The 17,080-nt window shown below is 41.0% G+C and overlaps 1 protein-coding gene across 1 annotated transcript; it reads left to right on the top strand.

Annotated features, from left to right (window-relative positions):
* The first annotated feature begins 5,164 nt into the window (after positions 1-5,164).
* On the top strand, positions 5,165-16,462 carry pparaa (peroxisome proliferator-activated receptor alpha a). Its single transcript, XM_072377904.1, has 8 exons — positions 5,165-5,349; positions 8,602-8,831; positions 9,961-10,115; positions 13,111-13,249; positions 14,404-14,603; positions 14,692-14,958; positions 15,073-15,316; positions 15,398-16,462. The coding sequence occupies exons 2-8, from the start codon at positions 8,645-8,647 to the stop codon at positions 15,640-15,642; spliced, it is 1,437 nt and encodes a 478-aa protein (XP_072234005.1). The 5' UTR covers positions 5,165-5,349; positions 8,602-8,644; the 3' UTR covers positions 15,643-16,462.
* Positions 16,463-17,080: the final 618 nt, after the last annotated feature.

The raw sequence follows: 17,080 nt of genomic DNA, 5'->3' as shown, positions 1-17,080 counted from the left end.
AAAAAACGATTTATGTATTTTTACTTTTTCTAATTTCCGTAATTATACTCTTTAATAGAATGATTTTTTCTAATATATATTTTAACATTACTGTGCACGTTTCTGTGTGTGTGTGTGTGTTTGTGTGTGTGTGTGTGTGTGTGATATTCAACATAGAGTAAAAAAGTTATTATGAGTAAAATAATATTGAAAATATTTTAGTATAAAATCCTATATTTCATTTATAGAAGAATTTTGCTGCAGGTTTATTTTTAAGCCTTAAATTGCCTTCGTTTTTATTCTAAAACATTTGACACTTTGAAATATTTTTGATTTTTACAAACTAAAAATTAACTTGACTAAAAAAAAGATCTAAACACAGAAAAGTGAAGCAGAAAACAAGTGCGAAATAATGAAAAAACGAGCCCAGTTTGCAGGTTTACTGTGTGAATCCTGAGCCACGATTACTGAAACATCAGCAGCAACGACACACACACAACTTTAAGACCTGTGTGTGTGTGTGTGTGTGTATTAGTGTGTTTTGTGAACTTATAGAAGCAACATCGTTGGTGTGTGTGTGTCTGGTTTTTTTACTTTTACCTGATTAAACATCATTATCAAGGTTAGTTTAACATTATTGATCATTTTTGCCTACTTTTTGAGCCATTTTCATGTGAAGATTAGTTATATTTATGCTCAAAGTTTTTAATTGTGTGTGTGTGAGTGTGTGAGAGTGTGTGTGAGAGTGTGTGTGTGTCCCGTAACGCATTGTTGTCGTCTCAAAGTCCCGAATCCCTCCTCGCTGCTCCATAGGAAGGAATATCCATAATCGTTTTCCTCTTTGAGCTCCCTGCAGGCACACAAGTCAATTTCCAGTTTTTCTTCTGTTTATCAAACAAAGTTGCTCCCAGCACACGATTTTTCCAACGTGGCGGCGAGCGACGTGTCTCGTCAGAACCTGCTCAAGCGCCTTGTGTGTGCGTCAGTCATCTGAATCAGTAAGTCCGCGCCGGAGCCCGAAGATAATCTCCTCAAAGGAAATAAGTCAGGGAAAACGGGGAAAGAAAAGCCGTCAGCCTAAAGGTCAAATGAAGATTAGAGGGAAACCGTACACGAGGGCACACCGGCTGGCACCCCGGAACTGCACAAAGGCCTCATTGTCACGGGAGCCTGCGGCTCCGCACACACTCCTGCATACTTGGGGAGACATGACACCTGTTGGTGGCTTTGGTCAACTGCACACAGAGTCATTTTGATAACATCATCCAGGGGCTGTGAATTTGCTGAATAATTTAGATTAAAGACACCATAAACTTTGAGTTTGATTCGCAGTCGTTTTTGGCTTATTGACAAGCGTTTGCGCAATTATGTTGGACTCAAAATGACAAATGGAAAAAACCTAAGTAGTGAAAAAGAGGGCAATTAGTCTTGATTTATATTTGCTGATTTTACGATCGTATTCGGATCCTCTGGGCACAGGGGCCCCACTCACTTCAAAGAGCGCAGTGGTGAATTTCAAATAACAGCAACGATCCGTCCGGACAGTTTAATGGGTTCACTGTTAATGGTGCAATGCATCCAAAAAGTCTGAAAACTGTGCTTTCAGGGAGACATTTGAGTCCCACAGTTAGTCCTCTCTTTACTTTATGCTGGAATTAACTTTATTCAAACTACAGGTTGTAAAAGGCTGCTTTCGAGAGAACATATTTTCATATTCCAAGAAAAGGAAAAACTAACTTTAAGTAGTTATTTATCACCTCGTTGGAATAAAAGTGAGCGAAAATGTGCCTTTAAATTGTTTGGAGTCAGTGGGAAAAGGCTAGCTAACGAGCTTTAGCACTTATCCTGCCATCACACAGATAGTAAAGCAGATGTTTTTCGACAGAGCTGCAGAGGGAGGTTTTCATGGAAGGAAACGGCGCCTTTTTACAGGTTATTTCTGAGTGTAACACTGAAACTGAAGTCACCGTCTATGTGAGTGAACGCTGAAATCTCACAGGCCCGAATGGCTAGAACTCTTCAGCGTGACGTCCCTGGATAGAAGCTCTGGTGTGACATGTTGCATACACACATTAGCCGTGTAAGTCAAGAAGTCGGGTTATATACCTCACAGGCTTGGACATTAAGTGGCTCATATAGAGATTTGTGTGGCATTTATGGGAAAACCAACCTGCAATAAAACAGCCGCAAACCGGTGCCTGCGTGTGTACGTGCATGAGAGAGCTTAATGCACTGACTCACTTTTATAAGTTCGACCCTACCTCAATCTCCTGCCGCTCCCCAGCTCAAAGGGAAACCACAGAGGAGCCACAACCTCCCCCGGTCTCACTCAGGAATCCCCCCGAAACAACCACAACCTGCCCCACACAAAGTCAGGCCGACAAATTCATGCTCGTTTGCACCAGCATTTCCTGGAACCCTTCAGATAATTTCAGAGGACTTAACTCGATTAAAGTTTATCGTCTTTTGTGTTCCTGATTATTTGTTAGCGCTCGCTCGCTGAGGAGAGTGAACCGCACGCTAACATCACTCAAAGGATTCTCAAGTGTTGGCGTGCAGACGTGCGACTATCCACAGGAACCCTGACAGAGACACGGCCCTCTACTCCCATCATTAACGAGACAATTTACTCGCTCTTGTGTCTGACAAGAAGTGAAAGTTGACCTTTGGACACACTGCACTCAGTCTTCTCATTCGTCAGTTTTAAAATGAGGAAACCTGAGAGGCGACGAGCTGACAGACCGCAGAGGCCCGACGCTGCAGCTCAAAGTGACAAACAGGAAGTACCACGACAGAATTATTTGATATTGAGAAATAATGACATCTGGCTGCTTCATTTGCATCGAATGCTGGAAGGACGGAGAAAGATGTTTGAAATGAATCACCTGTCGTGTTGTTGTGTCATTCTGAGTTTTTGTTTCCACAGGTCAAAGATCGGCTCAGTTATAAGAGACGCCTGCAGCAGATTAACTGTCCTTTGGGGTGAGGTAGTAGGTTGTATAGTTTTAGGGTCATTCCCAAGCTGTCAGATGACTATACAACTTACTGTCTTTCCTGAAGCGACTGTGATGACATCATCTCCTCAGAAAAGAAATCATGACTTCACTGCAAATCCATCACTTTTTTTTTTACTTTTAGAAACTAATTATCAGTGCAATTCATGTTCTTTATTAAAGTCAATCAGTTTGAAAGGTGATGTACTGTAGAAGGGAAGCAAAATGTTCATTTATTCTGTCAAAAACTGACATTTTATAAGGTTTTTATGTTCCGTTTTTATGTAATCACTACAAATGAGTCCTTTTAAGAGCACGTGGACATTGATACATTGTTAATTTTCTTGAAAAGGAATGTACAGTTAAACCTAACTACCCTCTGTTACAACAAAGTAGTTTTGTCTTCCTTTATCTAGTGATAACAAAGGACTTGTGCACAAAGCGTCAGCTCAGGATCCTGTCCCTACTCGCCTGGTGACTCATGGTGTTCGCACAGGGTGAGGTAGTAGGTTGTGTGGTTTCAGGGTTGTGATTTTACCCCATCAGGAGCTAACTATACAACCTACTGCCTTCCCTGGAGGGCAGCAATACATCACAGGAGCACACGTACCTCCTTCTCACTTTTCTAGCTTGGAAAAAATGGACTGTCTCATTTACTGAGCCCGACAAAGGGCTGGCGTTCAGTTTCAAAGATTTTAATGAATGGGTGAGTGGTGCATGTTTTCGATAGTAACATTAATCACTTTACAGATTTGTATCTGGTACTGTAAAGGTGGTTTAAGTGTGGCGTTTTGGCTGCATTTATGTATTTTTTCCTCAGTGAAATAAAGACTGGATAAGAAATAAAGAGTTGTGATTTATGTTTGTGTTGACAGGGACTCTTCTCGTTGGGATAGATTCTCACTGCATAATGAAATACTAAACTGATAAGCTTCTGCGGCTTATCTTTCGCTATCTGGAAAGGTTTTCAGAGCGCATGCATTGTATATCTTTTGTACTGTAAAACAAAGGCAATAACTTGGGGTTTTCCAGGTGATATATTCATATTACACTGGAATAAGGGAAAGTAGCCTTCCATGAAAACAAATAAGGCAAGCAGGAATCAATCGTGGCTTTTCAGGTTGCACTGAAGCTTATACCCGTTCCACAGCTGAAAACATCAAGAAATCAGAGCCCATGCTTCTCCCACAGATAGAGAAAGGAACAAATAAATAAGTAGAAGCAATGAAATATCATAGGCCGGCTTCTTTGTTTGAGGTAATACAGACTATTTTGTTGCATAGATTCATTGTGGAAGTCAACAGGCAAAGCTGATCCCACTGATAATGGAGACACATTGAAACACTGCCAGGCGTTTATTTACAGTAGATGGCGCCAGATACTGTATGTGTTAGTTGGTGATCTCCATAGGATTTAAGAAGTCGGCACTCAATAAATTATAAACGCTATTTGCCCAGAAAATGGAAGTCTTACTGACATATAGGAGGACCAGACAGTCAGGAAGGTGCTGCTGAAGTGACACTAAGTAGCGCTGATAAGAAAAAGTATTTAAGATAGGTTTGCTGCAGTTAAAAACACATGTTAGCTGTAAATCTCATATATTAGTTGTCTGAGGTTCACTGCTTCACACTTTCAAAATATGCATTAATCAAAAAGTTTGAAAATCTGTGGAAAAAAAACTGTAAAGCAGCAAAGAAGTCGAGTTTTCCCTGTAATAAAGCCGAAAGATGGAGCGCATCTGTTTAAGCAGACTGAAACACTTTATCAATCAGCAGTCAATGTATAATCCACCCAAAACTACCCTCTGATCAAATATTCAGACAGAAAACTATCATTACCTCGGAAATAAAATACATTTCACACCAGTTCGTTGAGTTTAATTGCGCATTTACGGAAATAATTCCCCCATGATGGGTCACACGATGCCTTGTTTAGTTACAATAATATATTATTTACTTTAATTATAAAGCTAATTTTGAATGCATTTTTAAACTCAATCAACCTTTTATAAGCTGATAAAAGAGACAAACATGTCTGAACGCCTCGGTGAGCCACCAGGAAGCGCTTGTGGTGCCAAAAATGAAACGAGTAAAACCAGCTTCGGGGGCCATCTGGTCCCCGCGCGCCGATTGGTTAAAGCTATAGGTGTGTCGGTAGTTACGTACGTCGTGTCGCCGTCCTTCACGACGTTACTTCCTGCAGAGGATGAGCGTGACTTGTGACAGCAGGGCGGGAGGCGACGCGTTAAGGTATTTACGGAGCCGGTCAGGATCTGCGCGTCCCGGGATCAAAACACCACCTCCCTCCTCTGATATCACACAGACGTCCACCCAGCAACGTGATCTGACAATGCTTCGAATATCAAGCAGACTCTGAGGTAATTTCACAGCCTTTACTCCAAAATTCTGCTGTTATATAACCGCGATTGTAAACTACTAAGAGGCTTTCCAGCCCATTGCTTGTTGATTCAGCAAAGTTAACTGTTCACTTACGCAGAAAGAAAGCATTTGTTACATAGAAGCTACCAACTTCTATCCGTTCTCTGCAGAAAAATAACACCCGATATCCTCAAGTGTTTTCATGCCAAAGCAACTCAAAAGCTGTGGTGGAGCACCTTGCATCCTCCAGCCTGATCAGCAGCAGTCCTGAGAAGCAGATCTCACTCATATCTCAACCCACCAGCTGATTTTTAGACCGTTTTTTTTAATCTGAGAGGCAGAAAGGCGTTAGAGAGGTCAAAACTACCTTGAACGGCTCTGAATATTCAGTAAGTGAATTCTAGCAGGGTTAAGAAGGGCGTGAATGGGTGGCCTTCAGCACAGTAGCTGTGTCTTGTTTGTTGGTCGGTTGTATTCTTTGTGTCATCTGGTAACGTGATTTGTTGAGTCCAGCAGGCGTCTGTGTCCGCAGCTCCTGTTTCCACTTCTCCTGTGGCCTAAAGATAGAGCACAGTGTCTGGAATTATAGTTCATCTGGGAGTTCAAACACAATGTCCTCTGAGATGGTGGGGAAACTTGGGCTGGGCCCCGAGTCCTCTTGGGAAAGGGAAATAAAGTTAATTAACCCAGTTGAGACTTTGACCTGTTTGTTGTTATTTCTGCAAAGGACTCTTATTACACGAGGAAATCAATAATCTTGTTTGAAATGCTCGATCAGATCAGCTAATCCCCACAGATTCTCACATTTTAGAAGCTGAACCCGTCAAGTTTGCCATTTCTCCAAATCCAAAATATCTCAGATGAGTGATAATATTTGCTGCTAAACTTTAAACGGATGTTGACAGCATGAGATTCCAGATTTAGATTCGATGGCACCAGAGTATAGATTTGGAGGCGATTTGTGATTTATTCACATGTATTTCGGGACCTAAAATCCATCCATGCATTCAACAAAAACTCCAGGAACCGTCTGCTGTTTTTTTGGCTGTTTTGCTCAGAGTACTAGACTTGGCCCTTGAGAAATCTGTGCTGGCAGTCAGGGGCAACACTGTGTCAGAGGGCAGATTCTTTACATCAAAGCCTCTCTCCTGCCCAGCTGCTGTCTCAGAGCACCGTCCCTCACAGCGTCACTTTCCCTTGTTTCAAAATCCTTCTAACAGCAAAGGGGGCTTATGTTTTACACTCCTTATTGTATGAATCCCAACAGATACACCCTACTCTTACACACACTCGCACATTGTATTTCCCCTTAACCCAACACTGGCGTTTTGTCAGGACCTGTCCCCTGAAATGCTGCAACACAAAGACTAGACAAACAAGAGCAAGCATGTTTTGATTAATCACGTCTGCCATGTCTGGCAGCGAGAGTTGACTTAGTGCATATTTGCTACCAAGACAGATAAAGACGGCATTTATGCATTTACTTAAATGTTGATTGAAAGCACTAGTCCAATGAGCACACTTCAAAGCAGCTTTGGCAATGAAAGTTAAAGTTGCGCAGGCTTGCATTTCTTTGTGTGCTCAGATCAGAACTAAAATCTGTGGATTAGATTTGTCAGCACTGCATCACAGATAAGAAAGTTGTAATACTGCACCAGCAAATTGTTGTTGTTTTAAGTGTTTTTTTGCGTCCGCCGTCGCATGATTCCACTAATTCATTGTGGCTGGACGGCCAAAAACACTGAAGTTCAAAGGAGGCGGGTGAGTGTACAACAGCACTGACATCTGTTGCTATGAATTACAGGAAGTTGGAGCGAGCGTTACAAAGCACGAGCATTTGCGACGGTGCTGTTGTAATTGTGGGATGGCTCAAACAGATGTCCGTTTCCCCGCTGGGACCAGCTCCACTCGGCTCCCACCCACACATACATTAAGAACCACTTTTGCAAGTGAACAGCAGACAGTTTGCTTCTGTCTTAGAAGTAATCTGTGAGAGACAAAGCTGATGGACAATTGTGTCTCCATACACTGAAAAGACTGTCATATAGTGTAAACACTCTATATAGGGTGCAGTATGTACTCTCTGTTGGTCTATAAATCATGGTCGTAGGTTAGAAACCAACTCAGTGTGTATGCTTTGGCTGGACAGGTTGGGATTTAGTGTGCTTAAAAAAAAAACCCTGAAATAATGGGATGCTGTTGACTAACTGGTAATGGATGAAATAGCTCTGACATTATGAACCTACCGCCTTACTGTCTCGTATTAGTATCCAAACATCATAGTTGTCATTCATCCATTAGCTTTGCCTGATGGAACACTGCACTACTGGGCTGCTGTAAATGAAAATCTTTTATGATAATGTCATAAACATATTGCCAGGTTAGCTTGTGAGGTAATGGTCTCTCCAAGGAGTCCAAAAAGACAGCAGAGTGCTCAGTGGGTAAATCTGGGGATGCACTGCCTGCTGTTGGTTGTTGGCTTTAACCTTAGCTGGTGTCTAAACTTTAGCTTTGTTCTGTATTTTGCCATTATGACAGCGAGAAATTATTATATAATTATATATAATTATTATACAGAGAGAAACAGGAGGCAGGAACTTGGAATAAACCAGTCGATTCTCCCTGAACCCGATACATCGTCAGTATACAACACCTCATCACCTCTGGAACAGCCTTACTACAGACTCCCTGAAGTGCAAACCTCATTTCAGGGGAGATAGAAAAAGTTGTACGGTGCCATGTCAGTTTAATGGGAAGGATTGTCAAGCACTGGGATGTTTTTCTTGGCAAAAAAATGCTTTGTGTGTGCTGTTGATGGCATAGATGGCACTATTGGAACAGAGAGAGCTAATGGAGGTAGTGTGATGCTCTGGGCAAAGTTCTTCTGGGTCCTGGCATTCATTTAGATTCTACTTTGATTCACATCACTTATTTAAGCATCATTAATAAGCACTTATACCCCATTGAGGTAATGATGTGACTGGAAGGGGGGCTTTTTTTTTTACCCTTACATACTTCAAAGACTGTCTATGAAGGGTTTTAGGAACATGACAAAGAGTTCAAGGTGTTAAAGTTAAAGATTTTCTGATCCTTAGAGGCACCACTTAGTATTGATTACCACAGGATAGCTTTAGAGGTCTCCTGCATTGAGTTTTCCTGTTAAAGTATTGCTTCGTTGACGTTTAAAAAGAAAAAAATGAATGAAAGAAACCAATCCGAGAATGTGTAATAACTTTACCCTCTTCTCACAGGCTGGGGAAGGAGCTATCCCCATCCGTTCAGGTCCCTATCTCTATGATGGCAGCAGATCTCTACAGTCCCCCTTCCCCACTGGGGGACTCCCTCCTGGATAGCTCACTGTGTGGTGAACTGATAGAGGATCTTCAAGACATCTCCCAGTCTATAGAAGGGGATAGTCTGGGATTTGATTTTACAGAGTATCAGAGCACTGGATCAGGGATCAAAAGCTCCATAACCCTGGGTGAGTCAAAGTGGACTCTTGAATGGTCTTGTTAAGATTAAGCACAATGAATGACTAAGTAACTGTCTTGTAACTTTTAACTTATCTCTCCCATATAATACTGTGTACTTATTAAATTAACCTTAACATTAGCTTAGCGTGTTATTTCTTCAAATAGAACATAAATAAATAGAGTGAAAATAAAGACAAAAGAAAAGCCTAATTGATTAATTAATTTATCTTATAATGATTAAAACTAAGCTTTTAGCAAAACTGTGACAATTTTACACAATATTTTAAATCAGTAAAAAATTAGAAACAATAAAGAATGTATTTTAAGGGAGCTTTCGGTTACAAAATTCTTGGATTTGAACTACACTGCAATGTCACAAATGCACACAGAGGTCTCTCCGTGCATTATGCTGATTGATTACCCATTCATCTGAGATACCTGTGGCATTTTAGCCCCAAAAGCTAACGTTAGCATTTACCGCTAAGCTAACAAAACCAGTGTTAGCTTGGCTTGCTAATTGGCTAGTTTTAATTTTTGCAGTTGTTTTAATTTATGATATTAGAGATTAGCAGTTACAACATTTATTGTTTTATTATACATAAACTGTTAAGTGGGATTTTCTTTTTTTTTTTCTTCTTTGTTCAACTCAATGGGGAATGAATATAGTATTGTCATATTTTTCTCTTTCAATGAGCAATGAGTTCTTTTGAAAGTTCACTTTTTTTCTTTTTAGTTTGAAATCAGAGTTTTTGCTCTGTAAGGCATTTAACTTACTTCTTTGAGTCTTAGTGTTAAGCTAGCGCAATATCCAAGTGTCAGTTTAGCTTAGCTTAGTATTAAACTTAGCTTAAATGTTGTCAAGCTCTGTCCACTGTTAAAACACTATTAAAGTTGATAAACTGACATGATATGTAACTGATTTGTGAAATCTATATAAAAACAAACTAAAAAGATAAAAATGCTTATATTAGCTAGCAGGCTACGGTTTATCATTTCCTAAAATGTTAGATTATTCCTTAAAATAAAAATAAAAAAATTGACTATGGTCTACAAGAAGTATAACTGATAATTTGTTCAGGAGATAATCACATTAGATCCAATACTATTGTGTCCTTTCTGTTTTACTGTCTCCTGCAGACACCTTGACCCCAGCCTCGAGTCCATTGTCAGGGGTGTGTGGAGCATTGGCAGGTCCAGAGGAGAGCCTTAGCCCCCTCAACCTTGAGTGCCGGGTCTGTTCAGACAAAGCCTCAGGCTTCCACTACGGAGTACATGCATGTGAGGGCTGCAAGGTGAGAAATGCTAAACAGCAGCAGTGCAGCAACAGCCAGTTCTAGTAAAGAACATTATGCTGTTTATGTTAGTAGCAAACTGAGAATAGAGAATGATCGTGAAGGCTGTAAGAAGGTATAAACATAGATAAAGATACAGTCCTATTCAGACCGATGATAATGTGTGTTGTCTCTGCAAATGTCCATTGTGTTGCTACATTTAGCGGTCCAACTTTACCGAAGGGGTCAAACATCACACAAACACACTCGGATGAGTACACATGCAGAGGTGCCTGACCTCGAGGCCAGTGGAAAGTTTGTTAAACGCGCTGCTTGGTCATGTGAGGTGGTGGATGCAATGACCTTGGTTCACTCCTCATGCAATCGTGGAGCTGACACTGCCACGTGGAACTCTTGTGCTTATACTTAATATTACCCTTGCTCTCTGTCACTATGGAGATTTAAAAGTAAGAACTTAGTTGTCTTTGGCCTGTATTAGCTAAGCTCAGAGGTGTGCCTAAGTGCTGGAGATGTCAAAGATCATCAGATCTACGTGTGATTGTGTGAAAGCCTTTGAGGGCTATCAGTGCAATGTTAGCCAGGTAATGCGAGTTTGTCGTAGAGCTATATTTGAGTGACTTTCTGACCCTTATCCAAAGTCTGGTGGGACTATTAGTATCTGACGAGTGAGGGTTGTTTCACCATTCACAGGTCTGTTAATTAGCATTTTCATTTTAATTAATTCTCAGATCTGTTGGCAGCAAGAGAGATGGACACAAACAGGAGGATAAAGTTTTGCACTGTGTTCTGATTCATTGCACAATGCACATCTGTGAGATTTACAGCAAAACTGTGCATTTTCCCTCAAGGTCTGGTTTATGACTCACATCTCATTCATCAGAGTCGCCACCAGTAATGCTCATCGTGCCGTCAGAGCAGCTGCCTGTCTTGGCTCGCAACCCATTATTGTGTCAGACTGTGCTGCTTTAAAGTAGTGTCGCGGTGACGTGGAAGTCCCGGGCACAGCACTTGTTAGAGGTGTTCTCTGACGGCACGCGGTTCCTAAATTCTCTGACTGATGACAGTTTGCCATCATGGAAAAATCCTGCGTGCTGGACGGGCTCTGGGTATTATTTTCAACACCTCACTTGAAAGAGAGGAGCACTCAACATTTGGAATGTGAGGGCTATGTGCTTTGATACTACGGTGCAAAGGTTTAAGTCTGAGGTGATGATATTTTGAGAAACCCTGGGTAAAAATAGAGGTAAAGCACTAAATCTTTAGCTGAAAATGCACGTTAGTTAGAATTTGCTTTATTTTTCTTTCTGTGTTAGCTTGCGCCTTTGGCATTTTGACTTACCCCACATGTTGTTTTTCTGTTCTGGCCTCTGGTTTTGTATGGTCTACCATACACAGACATGCAGGGACATGTATACTGTAAACACACACATCTGTTTTTCTCCTCGCCCGGCTCTGTTTGCATGTAATGCATTTCTGATGACTGTCGTATGGTGTTAAACCATATGCACTGGCCTTCAGAGTTCCCCATTAACCTTATTCATGAAGATTTCACCCAGTTCTCCCACAAAACCAGATGTTTTTGGTTTAAAATGACACAAAAAATGATATGTGACACACAGTAACCCTTAATAGCAATGTGTGGAAACTGCTCTTCAACATAAATGCAGCCAAGATGTTGTGCAAGATGAGGGCTGATGTATTTCATGACCATGTGGCTCCAGATATATTGGCAGAAAATTCGTATTTCCTACTTGACAGCGAGGGTTGAAAAATGCCCTGAGTGAAGTTTCATTGATGTGTGTGGGTGAGTGTATATCCAAGGATCATATGTTTTGGCACATGTGTGACATCTGTTAGCTTGTGTTGGCCCGGTGCCCTCTGTGTGTGTTGGAGGGCTGTTGGCTGTCTCACCCAATCAGAGATCTTCCTCAGAAAGCTTGAGATTTACTGCACAACTTCAAGCGCATCTCTCTTTAAAAGCATGCAATTCCACCGTTTTCCAAGACAAATCTGCATTGTTACACGAGGATGTGACGGTTTCATGAGTATTACATTAGAAAATTTGAATTGAAACAGCAGTTATGAAAGGATTTATGGTTTAAGATGAAGTTAAAATGGACCTGTTGCATATACTAAGTTCTAATGTTGGATGCTTGTATTTACAGAAGAAATCCCTGTGAGCCAAAAGCTCTAACTTTAGACTGTTTCCTTGCTCTTCTGCTCCACTGCTCACTGAAGGAAAATGATGCACATCAGGATACAAAATTATTTTTGTATTCTGCTTTTTCAGTCCAGTTTTATTTATATTGCACTAATTGACAACAAAAATAATCTGAAGGCGCTTTAAAGACACAGTCCAAATCGCTCGCACCATAATCAGATAATGAGCCAAATGTTTACCAAACAGAGACATCTTGCCGTCTTTGTTGCTCCAGATGTTCATTCTGTCCACTCTCATTTTCCAGATTGGATTCAGGCTTAAACATGCGTGCTCGCAGCTCCACTCAAGAATGAAAACGAATGCAGCCAAAGCAAAGGCTGAATCCTTATTGCAGTAGCATGTTGTCTCTGCTGATTTCTAGGTCTACTAAATAAAAAGGTCAAATATCAGTTTTTCCACAGCGGTGCTTATAAGTAAAGTCAAAGTCCCCAAAGCCTGGCAATTCGTAGAAAGTGGGTTTTTAAGGGAGGGTGGTCTTAAAAGATTTAAAAACACTTGTTAAAGACCAGAGCAGATGGATGAAGGGCCCCCAAAAAAAGACAAATATAACAACAAATATAACAAAACAGTAACAACAAATATATTTATTTAGATGTACTTAGAGTTGTGCCAAAATAAAAGATATATTGAAAAATACATCTTTAAGGCTCGTTCACAGGCTTCTGTGGAGCCGGACAACTGTAAAAAGATGAGTTTGCAGAATATACAGACATTTATTTTGTTTCTGAGGCTTCAGAATGAGCTGATCAGCGAATGTCTTTCTCTCTCAATCAGGGTTTCTTTCGAAGGACCATTAGACTGAAGCTGGAGTATGATAAGTGTGAACGCAGCTGCAAAATCCAAAAGAAGAACCGAAATAAGTGCCAATACTGCAGATTCCACAAGTGTCTGTCTGTGGGGATGTCGCATAACGGTAATGTTGTTTGGTTTGTAGAATTTTTATTTCATTTGACTCGGGTAAAGGTCTGCATGGTAGAGAAATGATTCAGGTCAATTCACCTTTGCCTGCTGTTCAGTGAACGACTGCAGATGATAAGATGAAATAAGATAACACAATCAGGACATTATAGACGAATCATTTAGTCGTCACAGCTTAGCACAAGACTTCTGGACCAAAGTCCTTTGGACAGACGTATTGACAGCCAAAGCTTGGCTAAAAATGAGTCGCGCAGCAGGCTGAGAAGCCCAAAAACAGCAGAAAATCTACAACATGGTGGCTGAAAATGAAGAGAATCGAGGTTTTGCTGATGAGTCAAAGCCAAACCTCAACCTGACTCAAATGTTGTCCTTACAAGATCTGTGAAGTGATATTTTAAAGAGGAGTGGACACGAGAGACTGATGATAACACAGAAAACAATACGTTTAGGTTGTTGCTGCTAAAGGTGGTTCTACAAGCTCATGAATTACAGGGTTTACTTAGTTTTATTAGAAAAGTAATAACACGTGATCCGAGGTTGTATTCCCACTGGTTTATTTTTAAAAATAAGAATTTCTTGATATTTGAAACCTTTGTATTTCAGATGATTGTATGAATGATGTTTCCAAGTCTTCTCAGTAGAGCTGCCAGACACAGCGTTGGAAAAGTAATTCACGAATTTAGTTTGAAAGTAAATAAAGCAGATTATTTAATCAGTTTCCACCTGTAAATACTCGCAACAGAACTGGCTCCCAGCTAATCTGCTTCCTCTTCTTCTTCTACACGGTTTCATTTTAGGCCCTTGAAAATAATTAACTAAACGAACAAATCAATCAGCGAAATCGCGATATAACACAAGCTGAAACGTTGGCAGCAATGGCCTGAAGCATTGTTACATGCTGTAAGATCATCCTCGGTCAGCATCCGTAGCATGTGTTCATTACAGTATGTTCCTCTTCGATTTAGCACCAGTTTCACATGCTTAACATTGACTGGATGCTTCCAGAACCTTGTGCTGTTCTGCCCAGAGTGACACATATTGCACCCCATCTGACCCATCACTTACTCTGCATATGTATTCTATATATACACAAGTGTTAATCTGCTGCCAGCGGGGCTTTTTTAAATGGAGGAATGTTTTACACATCAGCCATCCGGTTTGGTCGGATGCCCCAAGCAGAGAAGCTGAAGCTCAAGGAGGAAAGCAAGGTGGTTGAGCAAGAAGTGAAGAGCCCCATGGAGGCTGACCACAGGATTCTGGTCCGGCAGATCCACGAAGCCTACATGAAGACCTTCAACATGAACAAGGCCAAAGCGCGGCTCATTCTAACTGGGAAAACCAGCCAGCCGGTAAAGAGAAATGAAGTTTCAGCCGGTTCTTTGTTCCTTATCTCTTCCACCTGCATCACTCACAGCCAACTTCTTCATCTTCCAACAGCCTCTCATCATTCATGACATGGAAACATTCCAGCTTGCTGAGAGGACTTTGGAGGTCCACATGGTAAAGGGTGAGTATTCGGGGTCCGAGAGCAACCTTCAGGCTGGGCTGGTGATCCCGGCTGTGGCGTGTGAGGAGCTCCAGCAGAGGGAGGCTGAAGCCAGGCTCTTCTACTGCTGCCAGAGCACATCGGTGGAGACGGTCACACAGCTAACAGAGTTCGCCAAAGCCGTTCCCGGCTTCCAGAACCTGGATTTGAACGATCAGGTGGATTTAGGAAAGCTTTAGAGGCAATTTGCCTTCCTGCCAGTTCATTTCATGGGTGGAGAGGGGAGATTAAACGTGTCAGAGTGATGCTATGGTCTTCTCATCTACCCACAGGTGACCCTATTGAAATACGCCGTTTACGAAGCCCTTTTCACTCTTCTGGCTTCGTGTATGAACAAAGATGGCCTCCTAGTGGCCCGTGGTGGAGGCTTCATCACCCGTGAGTTCCTCAAGAGCCTCCGGCGCCCCTTCAGTGACATGATGGAGCCAAAGTTCCAGTTTGCCACTCGTTTCAACTCTCTGGACCTGGACGATAGTGACCTGGCACTTTTTGTGGCTGCCATCATCTGCTGTGGAGGTAACTTGCAGCTTTCTCCTAATTTGCTAAAAGAAAAAAGTCCTTTTCTTCAACGCTCTTCACTGTCTTGCTCCCCCTCAGACCGCCCGGGCCTGGTTGACATACCTCTTGTGGAGCAGTTGCAGGAAAGCATCGTTCAAGCACTACGGCTCCACCTGCTGGCCAATCACCCTGACGACACCTTCCTCTTCCCCAGACTGCTGCAGAAATTGGCTGACCTCCGTGAGCTGGTCACAGAGCATGCGCAGTTGGTCCAGGAAATCAAGACAATAGAGGACACGTCGCTGCACCCACTCCTGCAAGAAATATACAGAGACATGTACTGACGAACCAGCTGGCGGTTATGTGTTACAGTTAGTGGCAATAATCATGTTCATTTACTGTTAAAAGCATAACATTCAGCTTCGGTTGATGCACAGCACTGCGACTACATGACTCTAAACTCTCGAGCTATTCATTTAGGGGCACAGGCAGCTCTTGTGGCTGCCTCAGTGATTGGGTAAGCAGCTAATCTTTTTGAACGTGCACTATATTTGGGTAAAGAAGGGCCGATCTCTGCCAATAGCAGCTAAATGCAGTGGTTGAGTCGTGGATTTGAAATCAGAGATCGACCCACATCAGTATTAGTAAAGTGCCTTAAACTTGTGCTGCACAAGCTCAGATTCCTTTTATTTCATGTACCCGACTAAAACCGTAGCATTTATACTGTTATAAGGAGATATCCACTTGATTTACTGTTGTTTTCTGTTATATGTTTATAACAATCCTCTCATATGCTGTTGAAAACCCTCACAACATGACAGCTCACTGTTTATATATTTTTACAACATGCCTTGTACAGATACTACCATTCTGATTTTTCTCATGTAAAGGCCAGTTTGGGATATTTACACTAAATACTAAAAAAATATTTTAAACTGGGTTATGCAGTATTTTGTACATATAACATGGTGACCACATTGAAAGGGAGTTATGAATCTTATTTCCTGTACTAATGAATTAATTTGCCTTTTAATTATTTTTTTCTGTCATAATAAAGTGATTTATATTTTATTGTCATGTACAAAACAGAATGATGTAATTACAGTCTGTTTCAATAAAGCAAAGGATGTCATGTGATAGCATGAAATAAAGTAATATATTCAAGTGAGTTTTATTTGTTATGCTTTGAATGAATTACTGCCAAATGAGACGGTGTTATTGACAATATCACCACTGGTCAAAAGACTTTAGTGTATTTTAAGTTGTCAGAAAGTAGAACTTATAATGATGGCTTTGCTCCCAGTGGTTCCAATAAGACATTTTTGTGTTGCTAATAGCACAAAAAAATCATTATGTATCAAACTGATCTATTGTTATACATTTTTTGTTAATGTCCTACACTTATTCAATAGTAGAAACACAGTACGAGTCGTTTTATCACTCATTTGGGAGTTTGAGTGTAGTTTTTTTGTAGTTTGCCGTCTTTCTGAGATAATTTTGCACATTTGTCGGCACATTTTTGGTTGTTTGTGCTTATTTGATGTCAAACTTTGTGGTTTGATTTGGTCATTTCAGTTCGAAAACTATGTTGTGCATTTTGGTTGTTTTGCATCTACTTTTTGTCTGATGTGTCTCTGTAATGGTTTTAGATATTATTTTAACACATTTAGTGATAATTTGGGTCATGTGTCTCATGATGTTCGTGGTCATTTTGAGTCTAATTTTGTTACCTTTTCTCTGTTATTTGGAATAAGTTATTTCTGGGACCCTGGACCTGAGCTC

This window comes from Leuresthes tenuis, unplaced genomic scaffold, assembly GCF_036924035.1.
Source record: "Leuresthes tenuis unplaced genomic scaffold, fLeuTen1.0.hap1 SCAF_23, whole genome shotgun sequence".
Taxonomy (NCBI): Eukaryota; Metazoa; Chordata; class Actinopteri; order Atheriniformes; family Atherinopsidae; genus Leuresthes; species Leuresthes tenuis.
The sequence above is the reverse complement of the archived record's forward strand: the minus strand, read 5'-3'. Positions and strand labels throughout refer to the sequence as shown.

What these genes read in the sequence shown, in the direction of transcription:
- pparaa (XM_072377904.1), top strand. Translation starts at nt 8,645, where the DNA reads ATGATGGCAGCAGATCTCTACAGTCCCCCTTCCCCACTGGGGGACTCC. An exon ending in CAAAAGCTCCATAACCCTGG is followed by an intron (nt 8,832 to 9,960) that starts GTGAGTCAAAGT and finishes TGTCTCCTGCAG; the next exon opens with ACACCTTGACCCCAGCCTCG. An exon ending in CTGGGAAAACCAGCCAGCCG is followed by an intron (nt 14,604 to 14,691) that starts GTAAAGAGAAAT and finishes ATCTTCCAACAG; the next exon opens with CCTCTCATCATTCATGACAT.